Genomic DNA, 24,700 nt, shown 5'->3' with positions numbered 1-24,700 from the left:
TATCGATAATGACATTTTGCATTTGTATAACTAGCATATCTAACAACACTCACGAGCTCATCCCTGACTAGCTGTTTGGCGGATGAGCTTGTGGTTGAGAGTGTCGCTATCTTCAAATTGCAAGTTCTCGTTGGAATTGTCATGCAAATTCAATTAAAATATCGTTGATAGACCGCACACCAGTTACTGGCAACCAGATACAGGCTAAGATACGGCCCAGAGCCCTTGGCTGTGACTTCTTTAGTATCTTTTAATTAACTTGCGAGAGCAAAACGCGTGACATGCCGTCAAGCAGTCGACGAGCTGCTTTCCTACGGCCTGCCACCCACTGCTTGACGCTTGCCACCCACTCCCCGCTGCCCGCTGCCTGCTGTCTGCTTGCAAATCCCATGTAATACCTGTAACCCTGCCACACCCTCTGCTGCGCTGTTCTCCTTCGGCTTGTGGCTAGATAGAATGTGCGTCAGACATGGCGTATGCGAAATATTTTTTACGACCGTCAACAACATGGCGAGGCGGGACGGGCTTTTGCCTGGGTTTTTCGTTCGAATTTCGTGCGCGCAAAAAGATTTTTGTCAGCATGAAAATGCGAAAGTCTGATTCAACTTATGCTCGAGAAGCCACGTCAGTGGGAGACCAAGGGTGTCAAGTGGGGTTGCTGCCTCAGCAATTTTATTGATTAGACACCGAAAAAAATGAATACGCCCATCCCCCATGCTGCTGCTTCAGCGGCTGCCGCTTCTGCTTGTGACATTTTCAACCGAGTAGCATTTTATCAACTGCCAAGCTAGCAGTTTTAAATATTCATGCTAATTGCCCGCTTTGGGTCGATTGCAAGCTGCAATTTTTCCCATAGCCAAAACAATTGTCCCCCAAACGACCCAAGAGGATGACAGAAATAGCTTACGAAATTGAGATAGTTAATGGATTACCCAATTAGTTATGGTGCACTTTAAGGTGTTCTTCTAGGATGTCCCCGAAGGTCATATGCTACTAGTTTGAGATTGTGACCTTAAGAGCATATTGTAAAACAACTCTTTCAAGTCATATATAGGATAGCAAAATTGATTTCTTTCAGTATTAGTATCTGATTTTTTTTAACAGATATTTTTTATTAATTATTAATTATTTTTAATTTTTGGACTCGTACTTTAATAAGCTAAGAAAAACATTTAGAATCATGTGTCTGTTAAGCAGCTCTCATTGCAGATCTGCAACGAGTACAAATGTTAACAACACTCTAATAAAGAAGCCAATCCAATCGTAATAAGCTTGTCTTATAAAATTTTCAATGCGTTAACAGCAAAACTTACAGCTGAAATGTTAATAACAGTCACATGTCTATGCTGTTAAAGTAAGAGTTAAGCTTTTTCTTGTAATTACTTTCAAGCATAGCTTAGAGCTAGCAGCAGATGATGAAGGAGAAGGAGAGACGATTTTCGTTCAGGGTAGGGAACACAATACAGCAGCGAAGTATATGAAAACAAGTAAGAAGGCTCCAGTCGAGACTGCTCGACTAGGAAATACCCTGAACCCTCCAAGCTGATATTCTAATTATTCTGGACTTCTTTTATGCACACATACATACACATGCACTTATAAGCACGCGTTCTGCTGACTACGCAGTTAGCAGCGGCTGCGCTTGGGCTGCGCTGCAATGTGGGCTATATTATGAGAATTTATTTGTTGAATAATTTCTTTTGTAGATATACAATCTTAATGAAACTTTCAGAGCGTAATCATATGGTTAAAATGTATGTAAATTCCAAAGTCTCTAGTACTTGAAATGCGTTTTCTACAAATTGGGGGCGAAGGGGGCGTGGTATCCAAAATCTGTAAATTTCAAAATCTTTGTATACATTAACTTTATATACAACGCAAATTTGAAGTCTCCAGGTCTAAAAGTGCTCAAATTAGGCTGAAAAAACCAAGTCGATTTTTCGATTATTCTTTATAAAAAGTTATCGGATGAGTTATCGAAAAAATATGATAAACTTGTACTGCCTATGGTATACACGAGTATGCATGCCAAATTTCAGCTCTCTAGCTCTTATATCTTCTGAGATCCTTTTGCTCATACGGACGGACGGACGGACAGACGGACAGGGCTATATCGACTCAGCTCGTCGTCCTGATCAAGAATATATATACTTTATGGGGTCTGCGAAGATTCCTTCTGCCTGTTACATACTTTTCACAAAACCATTATACCCTGATTTCCCGTTTTCAATGGGTTCAGGGTATAAAAAGAAAACCGTTTTCAGCCCTTCCCGAATGAGTTTGTAAAAGAACCTAAGCAATCGGTTGCTCTCTAATTTTATTCCCAGAGTGAATAAAAGAAGATGTCGAGAAACGGTCAACAGTGATTTTTGAGGTATGGCTTCAAGGCGTTGACAGACTGATAATTGGGTTCCATAACAGTACAACTTACGGCAAAAATGCTAAAGCTAGGCTTAAGCACTAGCTTTTAAGAAAAGAGTTAGGCTTGCCTAAATTTATGTAAAAACATTCAAGTTGTTAACAGACTGCGAATAGGCTTGCATAACCGCGCAACGTATGCCAAAGCTGTTTAGATCTAATAAACGAAATGTTAACTGCTGAGATGCCAACACAAATAACTTGTTCACAAATAACTTGTATTTATCACTAAGGAGTATTAGTCAAGGTATTATCAAATTTCATTCAAAACTTACCGGCTCATCGGGCAGCGTCTCTAGGACTTTTGGTTCACATTTCTCTGATTTTTTGCTGCTACTGCCAGTGGCTGTAGCCGAACTTGTTGTTGTTTGTGCCGCAGCTGGTGTTGTTGTTGTTGTTGTTGCTGCCGTTGTTGGTGGTGTGCCTTCGGCTGTGGTTGTAGTCGTTGTGGCGCTGCGTTTGCGCAAGCGTTCCGCATTAGTCAGCGCGGACACCACACTGCCTACGGGCAGCACCTCATCGAAATCAAAGCCATTTACCTCGTGCAGCTGGTATTCCGGCACGCTCTCGCGCACCTGAGCGCGTTTATAGTAGGCGAGCAGAGCATCGCGTCGACTGCTGCCGGGCGATGCTGTCGCATGTGGCAGCAAGGCTAACAGCAGCAGCAGCAGTGGCAGCAGTTGATGAAGTCTGTGGCATGGCAGATAGCAAATGTTGTTATTGTTGCTGTTGTGTTTGTTGCTATTTTGTGCAGTTGCTCGTTGGTTTTGTTGTTGCTTTTTCAGGTGGTCTCGATCTCTGTGTTTCGTGTGGCATTTGTGGCTGAATAGTTGAGTATTCGTTAGAGTATTCATTTGATTTTGGTGGCATATTTTGTTGCTTTTGCTGCATTCACGTTTACTATGATTCTTATTAATATTATTAATATTTTGATAGTTGATTTCATGCATTGAACTTTGAGCTTTTGACTTTGTTGCTATGCACAGTTCCATATCACTAGAGTTGTTCGGGGTATTTTGTATAAAAATTTGTGCTGCTGTTGCTCTTTCACTCCTCTTACTTCTCCTTCTTCTTCTGGTTCGCCTTCTCTATCTTCTAGTTGCAGCACTTGTAATCGTTGTGGGCGTGACGTGCTGGGCAGCTTCAATTTGTTATTCCACGTGTGGCACAGCGCGCACATCTGCAAATGAGAAAAGTTTGTTTCTTGTAGTCAAAAATGCAGCAAAGATAATAAAGCAAAAGTGCTCGAAACGAGCATGACCGACTACGAGATACCCGGCAGGCATTTCAGTGAGAGTGTTGGAAATGGGAATTAATCAAACTCTGTACAAATTAATGATATATTATATTTTAGAGAAGAGACTGAAGATTCTTAAAGCTTAAGCTTGTGAAACCAGAATGCTACTGCTACTGCTCTTATCTTTCTCTTCTTTCAGAGTACGTATATGAGAAGAATCAAAGATCATGAATCATAGATATGTGAAACCAAGAAAATCATTAGTTTTTTAAGCATTATATAGCTCTTACAGTCTCAAACATCTAGACCTAACTAATCCACCCCAAATACGAGCTGAGCATTAAAAAAGGCAAATATTCAAATTTTGGCTCAAGCGCTGCAAACTTCAAGTAGCAAAAGTTGCCAACTTCTCGCCTACACATACATATATACCTATATACAAATATATATACATAGATGGATGGAAGCAATTTCATAATTAATAAAACTACGAGCCCTGTCGAGTGGCCCAAAGACGGACCAAGTTTTTGTCCTCCTCTGCAGCGTTGAATTACATAACATAATTTCAGGAAAAAAAAAGAAAAAGTGCACATAGTTTATGAAAATAGATGGAAAACTTTAAACAACATTTAAGCATCAACTTTTTTCTATTTTTTCGATTTTTTGTTTTTTGCTAATAATAGCTAAGGAACTTTTTTATAGATATGCATAGCTCAGTAAATTTTAATAAAGGGAAATTTATTATAAATTGCTTCCACTGAATAATATGTCTTCATGGAAGGCTGTGAGTCAGCAAGCCCACGCAGAGTCGCCCAACTAGCAGATACCCGGAAGCTTGAGCAGAGATGATATTTGAGTCAGTCTATGATTCTATTACACTGATCTACGGGGAAATTATATATACATATACATATATGTATCTGCAATGTATTTCCTTTACAAATCCAAAACGTATTCACTGTTTTAATTGTGTAACCACATAATTTATTTAATTGCTGTAAATCTTACACAATAATAAATATCGCAATCTGCTTAACTATTAAAATACGACACGTGCTATCGTTTCTGGCTGTGCATCATACTCAGGAGTTCTTCTCTGTCACCTTGACAATAACGCTCTTGATTTCTGTATAATTAGTTAAAGCATATTCGCTGTTCTCGCGCCCCTTCCCGGAATTTTTATAGCCGCCGAAGGGCGTGTGAGCACCCAAAATGTTGTACGTGTTGATCCAAACGGTGCCAGCGCGCAAAGCGTTGATCAGAAAGTTGGCCTTGTCCAGATCTTTGGTGAAAATGGATGCGGCCAGGCCGTAGCTAGAGTCATTGGCCCGTTCGATAACCTCCTCGAGGTCGCTAAAGCGCAAGATCTGTTGCACAGGCCCGAAGATCTCCTCTTTGGCAATAGTCATGTCGTCCTTGACATTGGCGAACACTGTGGGCTCCACAAAGTAGCCCGGTTGACTGGCTCGCTTTCCTCCCGTTAACATCTTAGCTCCCTCCTTTTCGCCCGATTTGATTAGCTCCAAGATCTTCTCCATCTGCTTTGCGCTGATCTGTGGGCCCTGTTCTGTCTGCTCATCGAAAGGATCACCCAGTTTGCGTTTCTTGGCCCGCTCTGCGCTGCGATCCACGAACTCGTCGTAGATCTTATCCTGCACAAAGGTGCGCGAGGCGGCACAGCAGCACTGGCCCATGTTGAAGAAGAGCCCGAAGTGGGACGTCTCCACAGCGTATTCCATGTCGGCGTCCTCCAGCACAATGTTTGGCGATTTGCCACCCAGCTCGAGCGTCACTCGCTTCAGGTTGCCGGCACCCGCAGACGCTTGAATCTGTTTGCCCACCGCCGTGGAGCCAGTGAAGGCGACTTTATCAATGCCCGGGTGTTTGGCCAGATGGGCGCCAATGTCCCCGTAGCCAGGCACAATGTTGACCACGCCTGGGGGAAAGCCTGCCTCCTTTATCAGTTGGGCCACGTACAGAGCCGTGAGCGGGGTCTGCTCGGCGGGTTTCAATATAATGGTGTTGCCCGTCGCCAGAGCGGGCCCCAGCTTCCAGGCGAGCATCAGAATGGGAAAATTCCAGGGTATAATCTGGCCACACACGCCGACCGGCTCGTGCCGTGTATAGCAAAAGAAGTCACCATCTGCGGCAATAGTTTTGCCCTGAATCTTGTCCGCCCAACCGGCAAAGTAGCGCAGATGCTTAATGGTCAGTTGCAAATCCACTGCGTAGGATATTGCGAAGGGTTTGCCATTATCGATTGTCTCCAGGCTCGCCAGATAGAGGCTGTCACGCTCGATGAGATCGGCCAGTCGGTTCATCAGGCGACCTCTGTCCGAGGCATCCATGCGACGCCAGGGCGAGCCCAACAGGAACGCCTCTTGCGCCGCGTTCACAGCCAGATCTATGTCCTCTGTGCCGCCTTTTTCAATGGAGGCAATCGTATCCTCCGTGGCTGGATTTATAGTGTCAAACTTTTCACCCGAAGTGCTGTTTTTCCACTCATTATTTATAAAAATGCCTGTGTGCTTGATTTCCGGACGCCTTTCAGGTTTGGGCGCTTTTGAGCAAGCAGCGCGCATGATAAGATTTGCAAACTTCACACCCAGCAGCCTCTTAGATAAAAGCAACATTTTTGGAATTTTGAAACACCGAAAAAAAAAAAAATATTTTAATATATTTTGGCTCAAAGTTTATAAAACGAAAAGTAAACGTGATCGAAACTAGGACCTTTTTCCATAAAAGAAATATCCGTATTTTTATACCCTGAACCCATTTTCAATGGGAAATCAGGGTATAATGGTTTTGTTGAAATGTATGTAACAGGCAGAAGGAGGCGTGGCAGACCCCACAAAGTATATATATTCTTGATCAGGGCGACGAGCTGAGTTGATTTGGCCCTGTCCGTCTGTCTGTCCGTCTGTCCGTCCGTCCGTCTGTCCGTCTGTCCGTATGTATGAACGCGTCGATTTCAGAAGATATAAGAGCTAGAGACTTCAAATTTTTTTATAATGTCCGTAATTACAGCGCGCATATCAAGTTTATCATTAAAAATCGATAACTCATCCCGATCTTTTTTTATCGATAAAAACCCATATCGAAAACCAGTTATAAAATTATATCTTCTACATCTTTATTGCTAGAGTCTTCAAATTTTTAATGTATGCTTATATGCAATTTATACAATTTCGGTTTTTGTTAAAATTTACCCCTCACCCATAAATTCACCCCCTCACCCTCACTTTTGTAAAAAGCGTATTTCAAATACTAGAGACTTGTGCTTTGGCAATTACATGCATATCCATGTTATAATCATAAGGCGCCGCGTTAGTACCCAGCAAAGAAGGGCCTTAATTCGTGCTTCTCAAAGAGAGGCAGCCCGTGAAATGGCAATAAGAAATGGTTCAAGGATTGATTTGAATCGAGAAGCGTTTCGATATGATTGCACCATTGACTATAGCTTGAATCGTTTAGTTTGCATTGGTCCAATGGACCTTGTTTGCCAGCATTGTGGCGCATTGAAGTTTGCTGGTGAAACGCCCGGTTTGTGCTGCCTTAGTGGTAAAGTGACATTGCCATTAGTGGTCCCGCCACCAGAGCCATTGCGTTCCCTACTTTTCTAGCGAGCACTCAAAAATACAATGCCTGTTTCCAATTCGGGGCAGAGACAAATCCAACAAATCAAAAACCATGAAAATTGGTGCAGCAGATCTCGAATTATAAGTTTTGTAACAAACTCTACTTTGTTTTATATATATAGAGACCGTTAGGCGGTACGAAGTTCGCCGGGACAACTAGTTTATTATAAATTGCTTCCACTGAATAATATGTCTCCAATATGTCGCCCAACTAGCAGATACCCGGAAGCTTGAGCAGAGATGATATTTGAGTCAGTCTATGATTCTATTACACAGATTTACGGGGAAGTTATATATACATATACATATATGTATCTGCAATGTATTTCCTTTACAAATCCAAAACGTATTCACTGTTTTAATTGTGTAACCACATAATTTATTTAATTGCTGTAAATCGTACACAATCATAAATATCGCAATCTGCTTAACTATTAAAATGTGACACGTGCTATCGTTTGTAGCTGTGCATCATACTCAGGAGTTCTTCTCTGTCACCTTGACAATAACGCTCTTGATTTCTGTATAATTAGTTAAAGCATATTCGCTGTTCTCGCGCCCCTTCCCGGAATTTTTATAGCCGCCGAAGGGCGTGTGAGCACCCAAAATGTTGTACGTGTTGATCCAAACGGTGCCAGCGCGCAAAGCGTTGATCAGAAAGTTGGCCTTGTCCAGATCTTTGGTGAAAATGGATGCGGCCAGGCCGTAGCTAGAGTCATTGGCCCGTTCGATAACCTCCTCGAGGTCGCTAAAGCGCAAGATCTGTTGCACAGGCCCGAAGATCTCCTCTTTGGCAATAGTCATGTCGTCCTTGACATTGGCGAACACTGTGGGCTCCACAAAGTAGCCCGGTTGACTGGCTCGCTTTCCTCCCGTTAACATCTTAGCTCCCTCCTTTTCGCCCGATTTGATTAGCTCCAAGATCTTCTCCATCTGCTTTGCGCTGATCTGTGGGCCCTGTTCTGTCTGCTCATCGAAAGGATCACCCAGTTTGCGTTTCTTGGCCCGCTTTGCGCTGCGATTCACGAACTCGTCGTAGATCTTATCCTGCACATAGGTGCGCGAGGCGGCACAGCAGCACTGGCCCATGTTGAAGAAGAGCCCGAAGTGGGACGTCTCCACAGCGTGCTCCATGTCGGCGTCCTCCAGCACAATGTTTGGCGATTTGCCACCCAGCTCGAGCGTCACTCGCTTCAGGTTGCCGGCACCCGCAGACGCTTGAATCTGTTTGCCCACCGCCGTGGAGCCAGTGAAGGCGACTTTATCAATGCCCGGGTGTTTGGCCAGATGGGCGCCAATGTCCCCGTAGCCAGGCACAATGTTGACCACGCCTGGCGGAAAGCCTGCCTCCTTTATCAGTTGGGCCACGTACAGAGCCGTGAGCGGGGTCTGCTCGGCGGGTTTCAATATAATGGTGTTGCCCGTCGCCAGAGCGGGCCCCAGCTTCCAGGCGAGCATCAGAATGGGAAAATTCCAGGGTATAATCTGGCCACACACGCCGACCGGCTCGTGCCGTGTATAGCAAAAGAAGTCACCATCTGCGGCAATAGTTTTGCCCTGATTCTTGTCCGCCCAACCGGCAAAGTAGCGCAGATTCTTAATGGTCAGTTGCAAATCCACTGCGTAGGATATTGCGAAGGGTTTGCCATTATCGATTGTCTCCAGGCTCGCCAGATAGAGGCTGTCACGCTCGATGAGATCGGCCAGTCGGTTCATCAGGCGACCTCTGTCCGAGGCGTCCATGCGACGCCAGGGCGAGCCCAACTGGAACGCCTCTTGCGCCGCGTTCACAGCCAGATCTATGTCCTCTGTGCCGCCTTTTTCAATGGAGGCAATCGTATCCTCCGTGGCTGGATTTATAGTGTCAAACTTTTCACCCGAAGTGCTGTTTTTCCATTCATTATTTATAAAAATGCCTGTGTGCTTGATTTCCGGACACCTTTCAGGTTTGGGCGCTTTTGAGCAAGCAGCGCGCATGATAAGATTTGCAAACTTCACACCCAGCAGCATCTTAGATGAATGCGATATTTATGGAAATTTCAAACACCGAAAAAAATAAATATTTTAATAAATTTTGGCTCCAAAGTTTATAAAACGAAAAGTAAACGTGATCGAAACTAGGACCTTTTTCCATAAAAAAAATATCCGTATTTTTATACCCTGAACCCATTTTCAATGGGTAATCAGGGTATAATGGTTTTGTTGAAATGTATGTAACAGGCAGAAGGAGGCGTGGCAGACCCCACAAAGTATATATATTCTTGATCAGGGCGACGAGCTGAGTTGATTTGGCCCTGTCCGTCTGTCTGTCCGTCTGTCCGTCCGTCTGTCCGTATGTATGAACGCGTCGATTTCAGATTTTTTATAATATCCGTAATTACAACGCGCATATCAAGTTTATCATTAAAAATCGATAACTCATCCCGATATTTTTTTATCGATAAAAACCCATATCGAAAACCAGTTATAAAATTATATCTTCTACACCTTTATTGCTAGAGTCTTCAAATTTTTAATGTATTCTTATATGCAATTTATACAATTTCGGTTTTTGTTAAAATTTACCCCTCACCCTTAAATTCACCCCCTCACCCTCACTTTTGTAAAAAGCGTATTTCAAATACTAGAGACTGTGCTTTGGCAATTACATGCATATCCATGTTATAATCATAATCTGAACGTTTCATGAAGATCGTATGTCCACAAAAAAAGTTATTAAGCAATTAAGTTCTCATAGTAAGCGGTCACTGCCGCCCATGCGTGTTTTTGCTTGTGTGTGTATATGTATGTAATTGTTGTGTATGTGTGTGTGTGTGTGTGTGTGTGTGTGTGTGTGTGTGTGTGTGTGTGTGTGTGTGTGCACACACTGTGTGTGCACGCTGAAAGACGCGAAAAATTATTGAAATAGCTATTACTCCAAGGGTTCAGGGGATCTTGTAGTCGAGTAGTCTCGACTAGAGCTTTCTTACTTGTTTTTTTTTATTGTAAGTAAACTTAGTCTCAAATGAACTGGTTCATTTGTATCCACTTGCGCATTTCACACACTTTAGAGATCTATCACTAGAGCACTTATTAAATATCTTTAAAATAGTAGTAGAGTATGTACAATAATAATAAGCGCAAATGAACCAGTTTTTTTTTTCAATTCGTGAATCTTAATTGAGCTTAAGCACTAACCAATGGCTTAAATGAATTCTAAAAAAAAAGAAAAAAATATATATCTATATATATAAAAGAAAGTTGTGTAAAAGTGAAGACTGCTTATAACTTGATTTGGGCTGAACCAATTTTCATGGTTTTTGATTTGTTGGATTTGTCTCCGCAACGAGTTTAGTATAGGGTCTTAAAAATACTGAAAAAATTTTTATACCCAGTAGGCTTGGTAACAGTGACAGTTTTGACAATAGTGTAGAAGTAAATAAACAAATGTAGTCAGTCAGTCTACGGCACAGCCTCAGGCGAACCTGACTATTCATAAAAAAGCACATTTGTTAAAAAAAAAAATTTTGAAAAACAATACGCATACGGACAAAAGCAAAATATCTCGAAAGTTCAGGTAGGTATTGTTGAATTTGTTTTTCTCAGACATTATTTTTGTAAATAATTTATATTTGTATTTCTCGACATTATTTTTGTAAATAATTTTTATTTATATTTCTCGATTTCTCGATATTTTATGTGGTTTTGTGCGATTGTGCATATTCAGTATTACTATTAATGAAAATGCCGCGTCCTAGAAGATCTAATCTTTCCCAGCGGACCCATAATGCAATTAGGCTACGGAATACCGCGAGTCAATTATCTGACGAAGAACGAGAAAGGCGCCGCGTTAGTACCCAGCAAAGAAGGGCCTTAATTCGTGCTTCTCAAAGAGAGGCAGCCCGTGAAACGGCAATAAGAAATGGTTCAAGGATTGATTTGAATCGAGCAGCGTTTCGATATGATTGTACCATTGACTACAGCTTGAATCGTTTAGTTTGCATTGGTCCAATGGACGTTGTTTGCCAGCATTGTGGCGCATTGAAGTTTGCTGGTGAAACGCCCGGTTTGTGCTGCCTTAGTGGTAAAGTGACATTGCCATTAGTGGTCTCGCCACCAGAGCCATTGCGTTCCCTGCTTTATGGCGAAACACTAGAATCACGACATTTTCTAGCGAACACTCAAAAATACAATGCCTGTTTCCAAATGACTTCATTTGGGGCGGAAATTATTGAAGAACACGGATATAATCCGACATTTAAGGTAATTTACGTTAAAAATTTTATTTTCTTATTTGGGATAATGTAGTTGGTTAGATTTCTGTAAAAAGTGTTTGTAAATCTAACTATAACTATGGCTTTGAATGTAAAGATTCAAGGCCAGATTTGCCATCGCATTGGATCACTGCAACCTATTGAAGATGAACAGCACAAATTCTTGCAAATATACTTCATGGGCAATATGGAAGAGCAACTTGATCGGCGCCAAGAAATCAACACTGCGATGAAAAGAGCAATTCTCCAAGATTTGCAGCAAATGCTTCATGAACATCATGCATTGGTCAAGTTGTTCAAGACCGCTTTAGAGCGCATGCCAAGAGATGACTATAAAATAGTAATCAGAGCAGATAAAAGACCAGCTGGAACACATGAACGCACATTTAATGCTCCAACAATCGATGAAGTGGCAATCCTGATTGTTGGTGAAAGCTTGGAAGCACGCGATATTGTGCTTACACGACGCAGTGCTGCGTAACTACAAAGAATATCTGAAACGCACCGTTCATATGACGCTTTACAATACCCGCTGATGTTTTGGCAAGGTGCTTGAATGAAAATCTGATTAATAAATTAATTAGAGTGTATCCCAACCTGAACAACATACCTTTTAATCATTTTTTACCTAGAAATAAGGGTAGGGCAATGCAACGCTTGCTGGGACTGCTAGTATATATATATATATTAAATAGTATTACGAATATCATGAGAATATTTACAAAATCTTATCTTAAGTCTATAGCCCTAAATATGAGCTTAACAATGAACCGGTTCATATGTTTATAATATGTGATGAATTTAAAACACTTATCAAATCACAAAAAATCCTTCTACCATTAAGCCACATATCAAAACCCAGCTGAACTGTTCCACTACATATTTTCTACGCTATATCAATAACAAAAATGAACTAGTTCATGTGGCTTGTCATATCGCAATAAACATAAGCATGAACCAGTTTGTTGTGGTTGTTTTTTGACATTTTGTAATAAACATAAAAATAAACTAGTTCGTGTGGTTACCTTCTACATTTCCCAAGCCTAAGCCGCATTTTAAAAATATTTTTCGCATATTATTCAGTAATTAATATTTATATTTCCATCAAATAGTTTCCTAAAAATTATTGCCACTTTAACAGCTCAACAACTTTGGCTGACACATTGCGGCTATTCGGCTGTAATTGTTTATTAACATACATATATACATTATCTGTGCGCGCCTCCCTCCCTCCCCCATATGGATAGATATGCGACACATGCACGTGTCTAGATAGGGATGTAATTAACTATGGAGGTCTGTCACCACGCGCTCACTTTTTACATGCAATTAACTTTAACTGCATTCATCGTTAAAATTATGCTGATTGCCGTTTGATGTGCAGTCACCATTTGAGTGCATTTAAAAATGTCAGAAGTATCACCCAATAGACACACACACAAACACACACACACACTCATACATGCATCTACTATGTATACGCTAAAAACACACAAACACACTTACACACATACACACTGACACACAGTTCCAATTACGTCAATTGCAATTTTATATCAACGCAAATTGCAATTTAATTGAAAGTGCTCCGCTGGCAATAAAAGCAGCTATAAACATAGTTAAGCTCCGAATAGTATTCTGCATACAAACTATCTAATGCTCTCTCTCTCTCTACATTGCGATTTTTGAGCTTTCACAGAAAATAGATTTAAGATGGAATATAATTTTTTTATATAAATTAAAAATAAATTGTTATATGTATATAAAGTCAACTTATAAATTATTTTTGCTGTTTATATATACATACTTATAGCATAATTTAAAGCGGGATAGAGTTAAATTGAAGCCAGCTAATATTTTGCCTTAATAATATTTAATAAACCATTTCTGGCTAAGTTTCTCTCGACCTGTTTGACAATCAATTTCGAGCACTCCCATAATCTCTATATAAAATAGTCTTTGGTTAATTAACCGGATTGTTCATATTGTCATTTATGGTTGGTGCTATGCACTGGGGACTGCCACGCCCTCAAACAAGTGGCACATGCTCAGATGGTGAAAGAATACAAAAAGCAAAATAATAATACAAAGCGTAAAAACTGTAAAAGACAAAAGCAAACGAATGCGCGCAGAATATAAGGATTCCCCAGTGGACGCAGTAGCTGGTTGCGGATAAACCCGAAACTCAACCCTGAGCGCCGCCTCTAGGGCGCGTGGCATATGCTGCAAAGCGCTTTTCAAGTGCCACTGTGGCTACTATAATCTTTACACTGTGGCAAGTGCAACAACGTTTAAATAACCAAAAACAAAAATTTAAATTGAACTCGGTTTTTGGTTTTCTCCATATTTTTTTTAAAGAATTTCAATTCCAATTAAATCGAATAAAATGTAATTTATGAATCATTTTTATTTGTACTTATTTTTAATAGCCTTGCAAATTTCCGTGTGGAGCAAATGGGACATTCAACAAATTGACGCTAATTGAAATTAATTATACCCTATGCCCATTGGGCAAATGGCAAATAAAGGGTATTATTGCTTTTGATACTGATAATGTAACAGGCAACAGTTGATAACGGCAATAAAATGAGCTCTAACCTTTAATTTTAATATTGCATGCAACTAAAACTAATCGATAAATATCGATTTGAAATAGGTTCTTAGGCGAAGTTTGTGCTTTTCTTATATTTATATATTTTTTGCTATAAGATGAAATTTTAAGGCGTATAAAAATTACAACAGTTGCTAACCGATATATACCGGCTTTTGATCATTTCTATAGAAATATACCCGCTCATGCCAAACCACACATTTATGTAGCTCGAAGAGTCTCAATCAAAAACTTTTTGCTTCATTGACATTAATGAATTGGGTATTTGTTAGTCGAACACTTTCGATAGGCACACGTTTTTATCGTGTGTTTTCGACACAATTCAGAGTATATTGGGCCCACACCCTTTTGGCACATGCGCCATAAACAAGTCGCCGATTATGTGATTTGGCCAGATGCCAAATCTAGATATGGAGCCTCCCAAAAAAAAAAACGAAAATAGTGCAGCAGCTTAGCCAGCTGTTGCTGTTGTTGTTGTTGCTAATGTTTCTGCTGTTGCTGTTGCTGTTTCTGCTGTTATTGCTGTTGCTGTTTGCTAGCTAGTTGTTGCTTGTTTTCTGCCTGGCTGCGTCGCACCTGGCCTCACCTTGACACTCGCTCAACTGCAGCTAATGCGAGCTGCACTCTCGCTCTCCCTCTCTTTATACATAAATATATATGTGTGTATGTATATGTTTTTGTGTGTGTGTATTGGTTTTACAGTTTCGCACACACAGTTTCCAATTAACAGTGCCGTGCGAAACTGTTGTAGCATACTTTTCTGCGCTGCCTTGCCACACTCGCACACAAGCACACACACACATTGAAACCACATTGTTGTTGGTTATATCATATAGTGCAGATGTATGTGTGTATGCCTGTCTCTTGCACAGTTTTGAGTCCCAACAACTTGACGTTCTCCCCTGGTAATTGGAATTTTTGTGGCTAGACGAACGAGTAAATCACAAATCGTTTTCTGCTTGCTTCAAACTTGCAATTTGCATCAGTCTGTTGCATGCAACATTTGCCAATTCACCTGCAACCGTTGCTGTTGCTCGAGAAATTACGTCGTTTGCAAATTATGCTCCATGTTATAATTAACCGCAAACTCGATTGAAACTACGCAGCAATCATTGAGCAATGCACTTAGGCATTATGAAATAGCGGAGGACAGCACAAGGATAGATATCAACGATCTAAAAGCTGTCAAGAGCTTACAACTTGAAGGAGAAAACAAGTGGCAATGCTGTTTCGGAAAAGGAAGTGGCTAAATAGTCCATTAGATTGAAGATTCTCTGTTAAACTAAATATGGATATAGAATAAGGATAGAGCTTCACAAATAGATGAGTGCATACAATGCTTCCCTTGTTTGGGTATCCCATTCGTCGTCTGGTCGACAGCTGTTGCATTTTGTAATTGGTTTTGCTCAGTCTATTATGGAATTGTTTTTGTGGCCTGGCAAACATTTTGATGGATGGTTCTGATTGGAGTGCCTGTCCGGCAATGGCAATCATAATAACAATAATAATAATAATGAATAATATGTAATGTGCTTAAAATAGTCAAGCGTGAAAGGAGCTTGCAGCGAGGCTAGGCAGACCAGGAGTGAGAGCGAGAGAGAGAGAGAGAGAGGAACAGGGAGCGACATAGAACAAGGCAGAGTTGCCATGAGCCCTGACGCCTTTCATTAGACAAATGTTATTTGGCCTGATTGCACACACACACATACATGGACAATGCTGAAGCGTGTGACAATCAAACAATGCAACAAAATATATAGAAACACACACACACACACTGAGTGCGAGTGAGAGAAAAAATGGTTAACAATTAGACAATGGCAAACAAGCAACTAGCAAAGCGATTGCAACGTTAAGGACAAATTGTGCGCCGGCTGCTCCCGGCTGCTGCTCCTCGCCTTTGTCCTGCGGCGCGTCCTTTGTGCTTAAATAAGCTCAAGCAGCTGCGCTTCAGCAAGCAGCCGACCAGAACCCAATCCTTTGCCAGCTAAGCTCTCAGGCCCCAGACCTCGGCGACAGGCAAAACCTACCAGGGCTCCCTGACGACGACCCACAAAAGCCAACAAATCGGACAACACATTGCCTAGCATCCTGCTCCTGCCAACGTCTGTGCCCCCCACTCGCCCACTCGCGCATCTGCCGCCTCCCCAGCCCTCACAGGGCTCGAGCTCTCTGCATTGTCTGACATTTGAGCTAAAAGCATCGAGTGCCAGCCCCAAAACACTTTTCCAATTACGGTTTCTATAATGAAAAACTGTAACGCTTGTACTGTTATTGCGCCAAAAAGGCTTTTTTCGGCTCGGGCCGCGCACCGTGCACCGCCCATCCCATTTTCGGCTCTGCTATGCTTAAAACCTTTTCTCAAGGACGAAACGCTGTCAACGCCGCTGCTGTCTCGGCTTCCGCTGCTGCTGCTGCTGCTGCTGTCGTTTCTACAACAAGTTTCTCTTCTTGTTTTTTAATCACTTTTCAGGGTCTAGCACCCGGCATACCCTTTCTTGTTGTTGTCGTTGTTGTTGTTGTTGTTGTTGCCTAACCCACTTGGAAGCGCTCCCTTGGGCTGTTTACATGCGCAATTTGCTCAAGTGTTTGCTGTTTATATCATTAGAGCATTGCACGAGCTGCATTGTCTATAATGTTTGTCAACAATAAGGGTCTAATAGACTATAGATTAACAACTCAAATACACTTAAGAGCCCCTGGAAAAGGTAATCTATTCAACAATATACAAATTGAAGAGATTTTGCAGAGGTCACAATTAAAAGTTCCTTTCGGTCGATGTGTTTAATTAAGGATATGCAATTAGTTTTCATGGCATTCGAAGTTGATTTTGGGGTAAGGGATTTTACTAGATTTTATTACACGATAGAACATTCTATTTACTAAATTTTATAAGAGTTATATTTTAAAAGGTAATATGGTCGACTTCCATTGTATTATTCATGTTTTGGAATATTAGGATTACATCTTTCTATATAGAAATGTTGATCTTGCTCAAGACCTTTAGTGGGAAATATTGAAGATAACGAATCCAAGGCTAAACTTAGGAGTCACATTTATTTTGATAAATATACCATTTACAAAGATGCAAATAATCTAAGCTCCACTGTATTATTACGTTCGAATGCGTATATAAGAAATCATATTATTATTCGCTTTCTTCATATTCCATCATTCGGCTCTCCCTTTTCTTATTTAATTCCCTTCTTTCTCTTTCTCTTTCTGGCCTTTTTACATATCTCTCTCTCTCTCTCGATTTCTCTCTCACTCTCTCTGCCTATCTCCCCCTCTCCATATCTCTCTCTCTCTCGATTTATCTCTCACTCTCTCTGCCTATCTCCACCTCTCCATATCTCTCTTTTTCCCTTTCTCTCTCTTTGTCTATAATATCTATATTGATAGTATCTTACCTCTCTTGATTTCTCTCTAGCTCTATCTCTTCTGTAACTATAAATCTCGCTCTATCACTCTTGCTCAATTTATCTCTGTTGGATCTATATCAATATCTCATTCTCTCTCCATATATCGATTTTTCTCTTTCTTTTTAAATCTCGCTTTTTTTATATATATGTATATGTTGTCTTATTTCCTCTTCAAACCGAATATTAAAATATTCCTTCAACTATCGATCAATTACAAATTGTGCCTGACTTAAATAAAATCATAATTCAACCCAATTAAGGTTTCTAATAATATACCCTACCCATATGAATGCTCATCGCACACATCACAAATACATATCAATGTACACACAAAGTATATATATAAATGTATATGTACATATATATAGATACTTATATTTATATGTGGGTGTATGTGTGTGTGTGTGGGGTAAACAGGAGCAGCTCTTTGGCTGTAATCTACTTGGCCTACTTGGGCTAAGTGCGCTTTTAGATAAAAGTCGCTGGCTAGGCGGCACCGGCACGCATTAGAGGCAGCCGCTCGCACGATGGGCAGAAGGCGGAGGCGGGTGTGGACGGCCAGGGATAAACATCCTTGAAAAAGCAGCGGAGCTTGTGTGGGCGCGCCCAATGTTGTGCTACGGCATAATTTGTGCGCCTGAACTGAACTGAACTGAAAAATTGTCAAGCACATCTCAATGTTAATGTAGACAACAACAACAATAACAACAACATCAGCATCAACAACAACAAACAAAATTGAACTTTTCGAGGTTACAACATTTTATTGGCTTTGTTGACGGCGCTGTCGCACATACATATGTACACATACATGTATGTATGTATGTGTACATATGTGTATATGTGCGCTTAGGCACATAAATATATATCACATAAAATAGTCACAAACATTTTCGTGTTTATTTCGCTTGAAAGCGCGTAAAAATGTCGCTCCAATTTCATTTGCTGACTGCAAAAAATAAAAATAAAAAACAACAACAGCAACAAAATTTGCGACATATTTCACTTTTCAAATAAAGCTGAAATTTCACTTTCAGCCCGATTTAATGCCCTACCTTTAAGACTTGCAAACGGAATTGGTTTTATTCGTTATGAATTTTTAATATAAGATTAAAATTTTTTGTTAAATTTCGGCTTACATTGTTGTGTACATTTTTTTTTTTTTAAATTGAAATTAAATATGGGAAAGTGAAAATGCAATTGCCCAGGTTTAAATATTGCAATGCAATATTTTTATCTAATTTTAATACTTAATACAAATTAAGATATTTTGTCAAATTTTAGCTGAAAATATTTGTAGAACTTTTTTTCCCCAAAATTAAGATGATTTTTTATTGACTTTTTTGAATTTAAAATCAGTGATAAAATATTTTTATGATAAATATTTTTATTTCTTGCTCACTCACTAACTTTAGCTTTAAATATTTGTAGTTTTTTATTATTTGCAAATAAGATATATATTTTTTTTAAAGTGGATTTAAAGTTAACCTTTGTAGCTGGCTACCTCAACTTAGAGCATCAAAATACATTTTGAATATATTATATTCTTTCCTCTCATCGCTCTCAACTCTTCTACCACAATTCCATCGTTTCGCAAATACTTTTTATTGTTTAGAAAATTGCAATCAAATTTGAATATGTTACCTGCACACGTAAGTGTATTCAATCTGCTGCTTGTATTGTGTTTAAATCATTTTCTAGTTGTATATAAATTTCATCTCTTACTTTTTTGTTGTATTCATGTTGCCTTCGCTGTCACACAGCATGAGCGCTCGCAGTGTGTCGTCCTGGCCGTAGCTGTATAACATGCATCCCAAGTACATGTACAAAATGCAGCCAGGCGGCAATGCTACACGTTGAAAGAGACGGCTGCACTGCCGGCGGAAAGAGATAGCGAGATGTGGTGTGGGCGGGTGACTACATTTTGGTTATATAATCATTTGATGTCATTTAAAGCGAGCCTTAGTTGCGTACGCTTTAAACACAAAGCAACAGCAGGAGCAGGAGCAGGAGCAGCATTCAATGTCCAGAGTGCGACACAAATTTCTGTCGAGCATTTTAAGAGCAGCTTTAACTATGCAGAAATAACTTATTAAGTTGGCTTAGTTCAATGCCGCCCGAAGCCGAGCACAACGAAAATTGCACTTAATTAATGTAAAGCGAGGCTAAAACAATCAGCACTGCAATATAAAGAGAAGAAGAAGAGCACAAATGACTCGAGGCGAGAAGTTGCTGCAGCAAGTAAGCAAGTAAGCCGTACAAATCGCACAGAGAACATAATTTACTTATGTAGGCAAATTAGAGATTGTTATTTTATCAATATCGCTTATCAATGTGTAATTGGAAAATTAATTAAGTGTGTGAGAGAGAAATATATGATTAGGCGTTAAACTGGGTTTCTTTTGGATAATTTAATGTTTGGAATATATATATAAATACGAACAAGCTCAACAGATTGTTAATCATATGTAGTAATTTCTACTTGAAAAGCCATTCCTTCAAATAATTTTTCAATATCATAGAATTTTCTTCTCTCCGACATCAGATAGCTTTGCGTATCTAATATATGCTCATCTAACAAATGATTCAACATTTTCACACTTTTTACACAATTTCACGCACAGACACATACACACACACAACACACTCCCACACACGCATTCGTAATCGAGTTGAAAGTTCTTCCGGTTACATCACACTGTCAACCGCAATTTTCTACTCACAAGCAACAGGCCAGGCCAAGCCAAGGCAGGAGGCCACTATTACAGCCAATCTCGGCTAGAGTCTATATAGAATGCCATTAGGGTCTGGCCCAGGCACCACATAAAAAGGCGACAATAAAAGGCGACAATGCAAACGAACACGAAAACGAAGACAAGCTCCAGCTCGGGGATAAAAGGCCAAGCGAAGTAAGTTAAGACAACAACTGCGAGCAAGGCGAACGCATAAAACCAAACAATTGCTTAAAATCAAATGTGACATCTTTTACCAAAATTAAAATCAGCAAAAGTAAAAAGCCAACGGCCAGCGGCACATAAAAAAAGGAGGGCATGGGCATAGGCCTTGTATGACTGACGAGGCAGATATCCTGGAAGCAGATATAACAGAAAGAGCAAGAATTTCGCTGGAATTTCTCTAGAATTCCGAGATCTAAGCTTTATTAAAATAAATGTGAAATCTTAAGAATAGATAAAAGATTCAGATGAATGTATAGGAAATCTGATGTTGATGTCTGTGTCTCAAAATGTATATATAGCACATCTTATATTAATAATGAAAATTAAATATTATTATTAAAATAAATATTAAATAATACTTTTTTTAATATCTGCATGTCATCGGAAGTGTATAAAGTAACAAATATATAGCTCTTGAAAATAGTATCGCTCTAGCTTGGCCACTCTAGACTTCTATATAAATACCTCATACCCAACAAAATATACTGGGTATATAAGGAAAGCAGAAAAAAGCATGGCAAGCACAACACAGAGAGGGCAGTTAGGACAGAGAGAGAGAGAGAGAGAGAGAGAGAGAGAAAAGAGAGAGAGAGGGAGAGACATTGAAAGAGGAAGCCCCGGCACTGTATTACGAGGCGTGTCGTGGGCCGTTGAGTCCTGCGGGCAGTGGGCGAATCATTGATGCCAAACGGAAATGTGCACACTTTCAAGAAGTGCACTAAAAATGGCGACGAGCACTTCCGTTGATGGCCCAACTAGAACTGACTCTGGCTCTGACTATGGCACTGTGGTCTGGCTTGTTTCATGACACGACTAGCTGGCGGCTGTAAGGCAGACATCCCGCCCACATCCCAGTGTAAATGTTCGCATAAAAGTTGAATGATAGTTTGAAGCGCCGGCAGCTGAAATCACGAGCCCGAAGAACGTCCGAAACAAGTCAGAGCAAAGACACTTGCAACTGTGGCCGCGTGAAGGCAGCAAACCAGAGACAGCTAGTACAGCCTGGACAGCCAGGACAGCCCAATTGTCAGATTGTTGGCTTGTGGACTGGCCAGATTGCCCGATTGCCAAGATTGGCCCAACGACGCTTGTCTGGCTATGTAAACAAGCGTCATTTCGAATTGCATTTGAAGCGCTTGCAATGCTTTGCATTGGGGCACACGCTCGCACAGCTGGACTGACACGGCTGCTTCATTAGCGTCAGCTTGTGCGCACATCATGGCGTATGATTAATATGATTATACTCAATGCCAGCCAGGCTAGCTAATTGCCAATAGAGCATGTTGCATAAGAGTAATTGCATTGAGAGAGACAGATGCGAGCCAAAGTAACTGTTCAAGGTGAGTATATACATATATATATATACCTGGGTTGACCATGCCAATTAGGCTCGTCTCAAAGCCTCGATCTGGATTCAATATATAGCAGCTGTTCTACATATGTGTGTATGTATATATGACCAGACGTTGGCATGCTGTGGCCGAGCCCTTGACAGACAATTTTCGGGTCATAGAATGGAAAAGTAACGGAACGAAACGCTTGGCCTGGAAAGAGGCAATAAAATTTGGTCAAAAGCAGAAGTATAGATAAGCGTCAAACAGTTCACACATTTTGCTCAGGCCAATCCGTTGCACAGTTCCGTCTCTCTCTCTCTCTCTCTCTGTCTATTGCTCGCTCTTTCTCTCTCTGAAGCAAGAAACACGCCATCCCGTTTACCCCGTCAAAAGTGCGCTCAAGTGTGAATATTAAACGCTTGCTTTCGCATGGTGGCCAACTGGGCGGGAACGGCAACGGAGGCGTGGCAGCAGCAGGAGCCATGCTGAGACTGAGAATGGCATCCCTTACGCAACCGCAACGATGATATTGAAAACTTTGATGGAAAACTTAATGTAAAACTTTTGCGAAATAAATAAAGAAGGCAGATCCATAACATTTTGAAAAACGGTTTCCCTTACAACAAATGTGTTGCATAGTGTAATTTGAATATTAAAATAATAAATTGAATGATTGCTAGAGAGAAAGTAAAGCGAGAAGTTAAATGTTGGAGGAGGAGAAGTTGAAGATATTTAAAATATATTATATATAATTTATTTATTTGTTTAAATAAAATATTAAAGTTAATTTTACATTTAATAATTTTAGACAAATTTTTATTTTTATAAAGAAAAGTGCCGAGAAAATGTATTTGAAGCTATTCGATTGGGGTTAGAGCATAAGCAATCGATACATAAAGGATATGATATCGATATACACATATAAATTTTCCTAAATTATATTTATAATAGAATCATATAGTCAACTTCCCAGGTGAATTGCTTGCCTAAAAATAAAATATATGTTCTACTTCAGCCAGCTGTACTTCTGATTCACTATTAGAATTTTAAACTTGGCAGAAAACTGAATATATTACGGATAATACACACAGTCACACACACACACATGCAATTTGCGCGCAAGTATGCTGCGAAAATGTGTTAACAAATCTAAAATGTATTTCGTATGGGGCAAAAGTTGTAGCGATTAGGCAACAGGCGTGTTCAAAGATGCCTTTAAATCATAAATTGAAACCACAGGAATGCATATTAATATGCAAAGCACGCCAAGCCAGCAGAGAGTGAGCGAGAAAGAGAGAGCGAGAGCGATAGATCGAGCGTTGAGCTGGGGGAGGCAAGTATGCAAGTATGGGAAAGTGTGTGAGTCAACATAATGAATTATGCCACGCCTAACGAGACAGCAGAGCAGCCAGCTTGGCGCTAGAAATGCTGCTGCCTCTGCCGCTGTCGCTGCTGCTGCTGCTGCTGCTGCTGCTGTGCCAGAGAAATCCAATAAAAATTCAATAAATTCCGCACAGTGCTCGTAATGTTGCCTGCCCCGTGTCTAAGGATGTGTGTGCGTGTGTGAGTGAGTGTATGTGTGCGTATGCGTGGGGCATAAGCTGAACGAATGGCGTTCAGCACGTGGGGTTAAACGAGCTGCCAGCCACGACTCAGACACGAGTCAGCCGTGACGCTGGCATGTACGTGTGCACGACAAGAATGAAATAAAATTGTATAATTAATGCTAAATATAAATAATTAATAAATGATCAAAATAATATTTTCAAGCAATTGCATCAAATAATATTTTATTAAATATGATTAACCCATGAATATAATTAATGTTTGTTAATGTGTGCGCTTGTTTTTCGCTGTGTACACACACACACGCACACCCATACACATGCACGTACACGCGCACGCACGCACACACGCTTAATTTACGTGCGTTTTTTTCAATTACTTATGGCGCCTAAAATAGGCAATGCCAAAGGCCAAGAAAATGTGACCGGAAGTCGCTGTCGACCACATGAAATATGGCACAAAAACACACCAACACAGGTACACATTCACACACATACATACGCTTATAGAAGTATACAAAGCACGAGTAGAAAAAATTAAATTTCTGCCGCATGTTGACTCATTAATTGACGTCAACAATAGGGTTAATATACTCACACACACACACGCACATAGATAACTTTATAGAGATGCTGTTTCCGCCTTCCGTCCACTACCTCTCCCACTCCCGTCCTGCTTACCCTATATCATGTCAACACAGTCATCAAGCAACTGTCGTTTGAAATTGCTGTCGACCTTTTTGTGTGCTGCCTGGCAGGCAAATGATGCCTATTTGATCAGCAGCCGGGCAAAAGGATGAAGCGCACATCCACAAAACAACAAAGAAACTGAAGGGAAAAAATATATTGAAGAAAAAGAAAATAAAGAAGCGAATAAAAATAAACGAAAGAGCAGCAAAGGCTGCCGTACGCGCCATCATGTTAAACGAATCCAGAGACGAAAGCCACATTGTTCTATGTCCTTTTTGACGCATAGAGAATCTAAAGTAGGGTCTCCTTGCCGTTCATTTAAATTGTCAAGCTATTTAATGTAATCGCTGGAAAAATTGTTAGTGTGGACTTGATTGATCTGTAGACACGATTCAATATTTTATCAGCTAGGGGTTAGTTTAAGATTATAAAATTAAAAAATAAAATAAAAATTCCAGATGAAGTTTAGTTTAATGATATTAATATATGTATATAATTTGATGATAATATAAGCTAGTATATAAAACAAATTAATGCTAGAGTACATCGATTTTTTTTTTTTTTTTTTTTTTTTT

At 40.3% G+C, this 24,700-nt stretch overlaps 3 protein-coding genes across 8 annotated transcripts in view; all 3 read right to left on the bottom strand.

Moving 5' to 3' along the window:
* The window catches only part of LOC6577883 (probable G-protein coupled receptor 158), a 37,829-nt gene that overhangs the window by 10,948 nt on the left and 2,181 nt on the right, over nucleotides 1-24,700 (bottom strand). For all 6 annotated transcript variants that reach the window (XM_044009256.1, XM_015165888.3, XM_002003778.4 and 3 more), the window contains exon 3: nucleotides 2,694-3,598. In XM_044009256.1, coding sequence (XP_043865191.1) covers nucleotides 2,694-3,410 — 717 coding nt within the window. In that variant the 5' untranslated portion in view covers nucleotides 3,411-3,598. The remainder of the gene's footprint in view (nucleotides 1-2,693; nucleotides 3,599-24,700) is intronic.
* LOC6577882 (aldehyde dehydrogenase, mitochondrial) lies at nucleotides 4,610-6,362 on the bottom strand. The gene has a single exon (XM_002003777.4). It carries the CDS (start codon nucleotides 6,286-6,288, stop codon nucleotides 4,738-4,740), a length of 1,551 nt encoding a protein of 516 aa, XP_002003813.2. The 5' UTR covers nucleotides 6,289-6,362; the 3' UTR covers nucleotides 4,610-4,737.
* LOC6577881 (aldehyde dehydrogenase, mitochondrial) lies at nucleotides 7,643-9,415 on the bottom strand. Its single transcript, XM_002003776.4, has one exon. It carries the CDS (start codon nucleotides 9,301-9,303, stop codon nucleotides 7,771-7,773), a length of 1,533 nt encoding a protein of 510 aa, XP_002003812.1. The 5' UTR covers nucleotides 9,304-9,415; the 3' UTR covers nucleotides 7,643-7,770.

This window comes from Drosophila mojavensis, unplaced genomic scaffold, assembly GCF_018153725.1.
Source record: "Drosophila mojavensis isolate 15081-1352.22 unplaced genomic scaffold, ASM1815372v1 contig_49, whole genome shotgun sequence".
Taxonomy (NCBI): domain Eukaryota; kingdom Metazoa; phylum Arthropoda; class Insecta; order Diptera; family Drosophilidae; genus Drosophila; species Drosophila mojavensis.
This window is presented reverse-complemented; position numbering and strand designations above follow the sequence as displayed.

Coding starts and splice junctions, on each gene's coding strand:
- LOC6577882 (XM_002003777.4), bottom strand. CDS start 6,288: ATGTTGCTTTTATCTAAGAGGCTGCTGGGTGTGAAGTTTGCAAATCTT.
- LOC6577881 (XM_002003776.4), bottom strand. CDS start 9,303: ATGCTGCTGGGTGTGAAGTTTGCAAATCTTATCATGCGCGCTGCTTGC.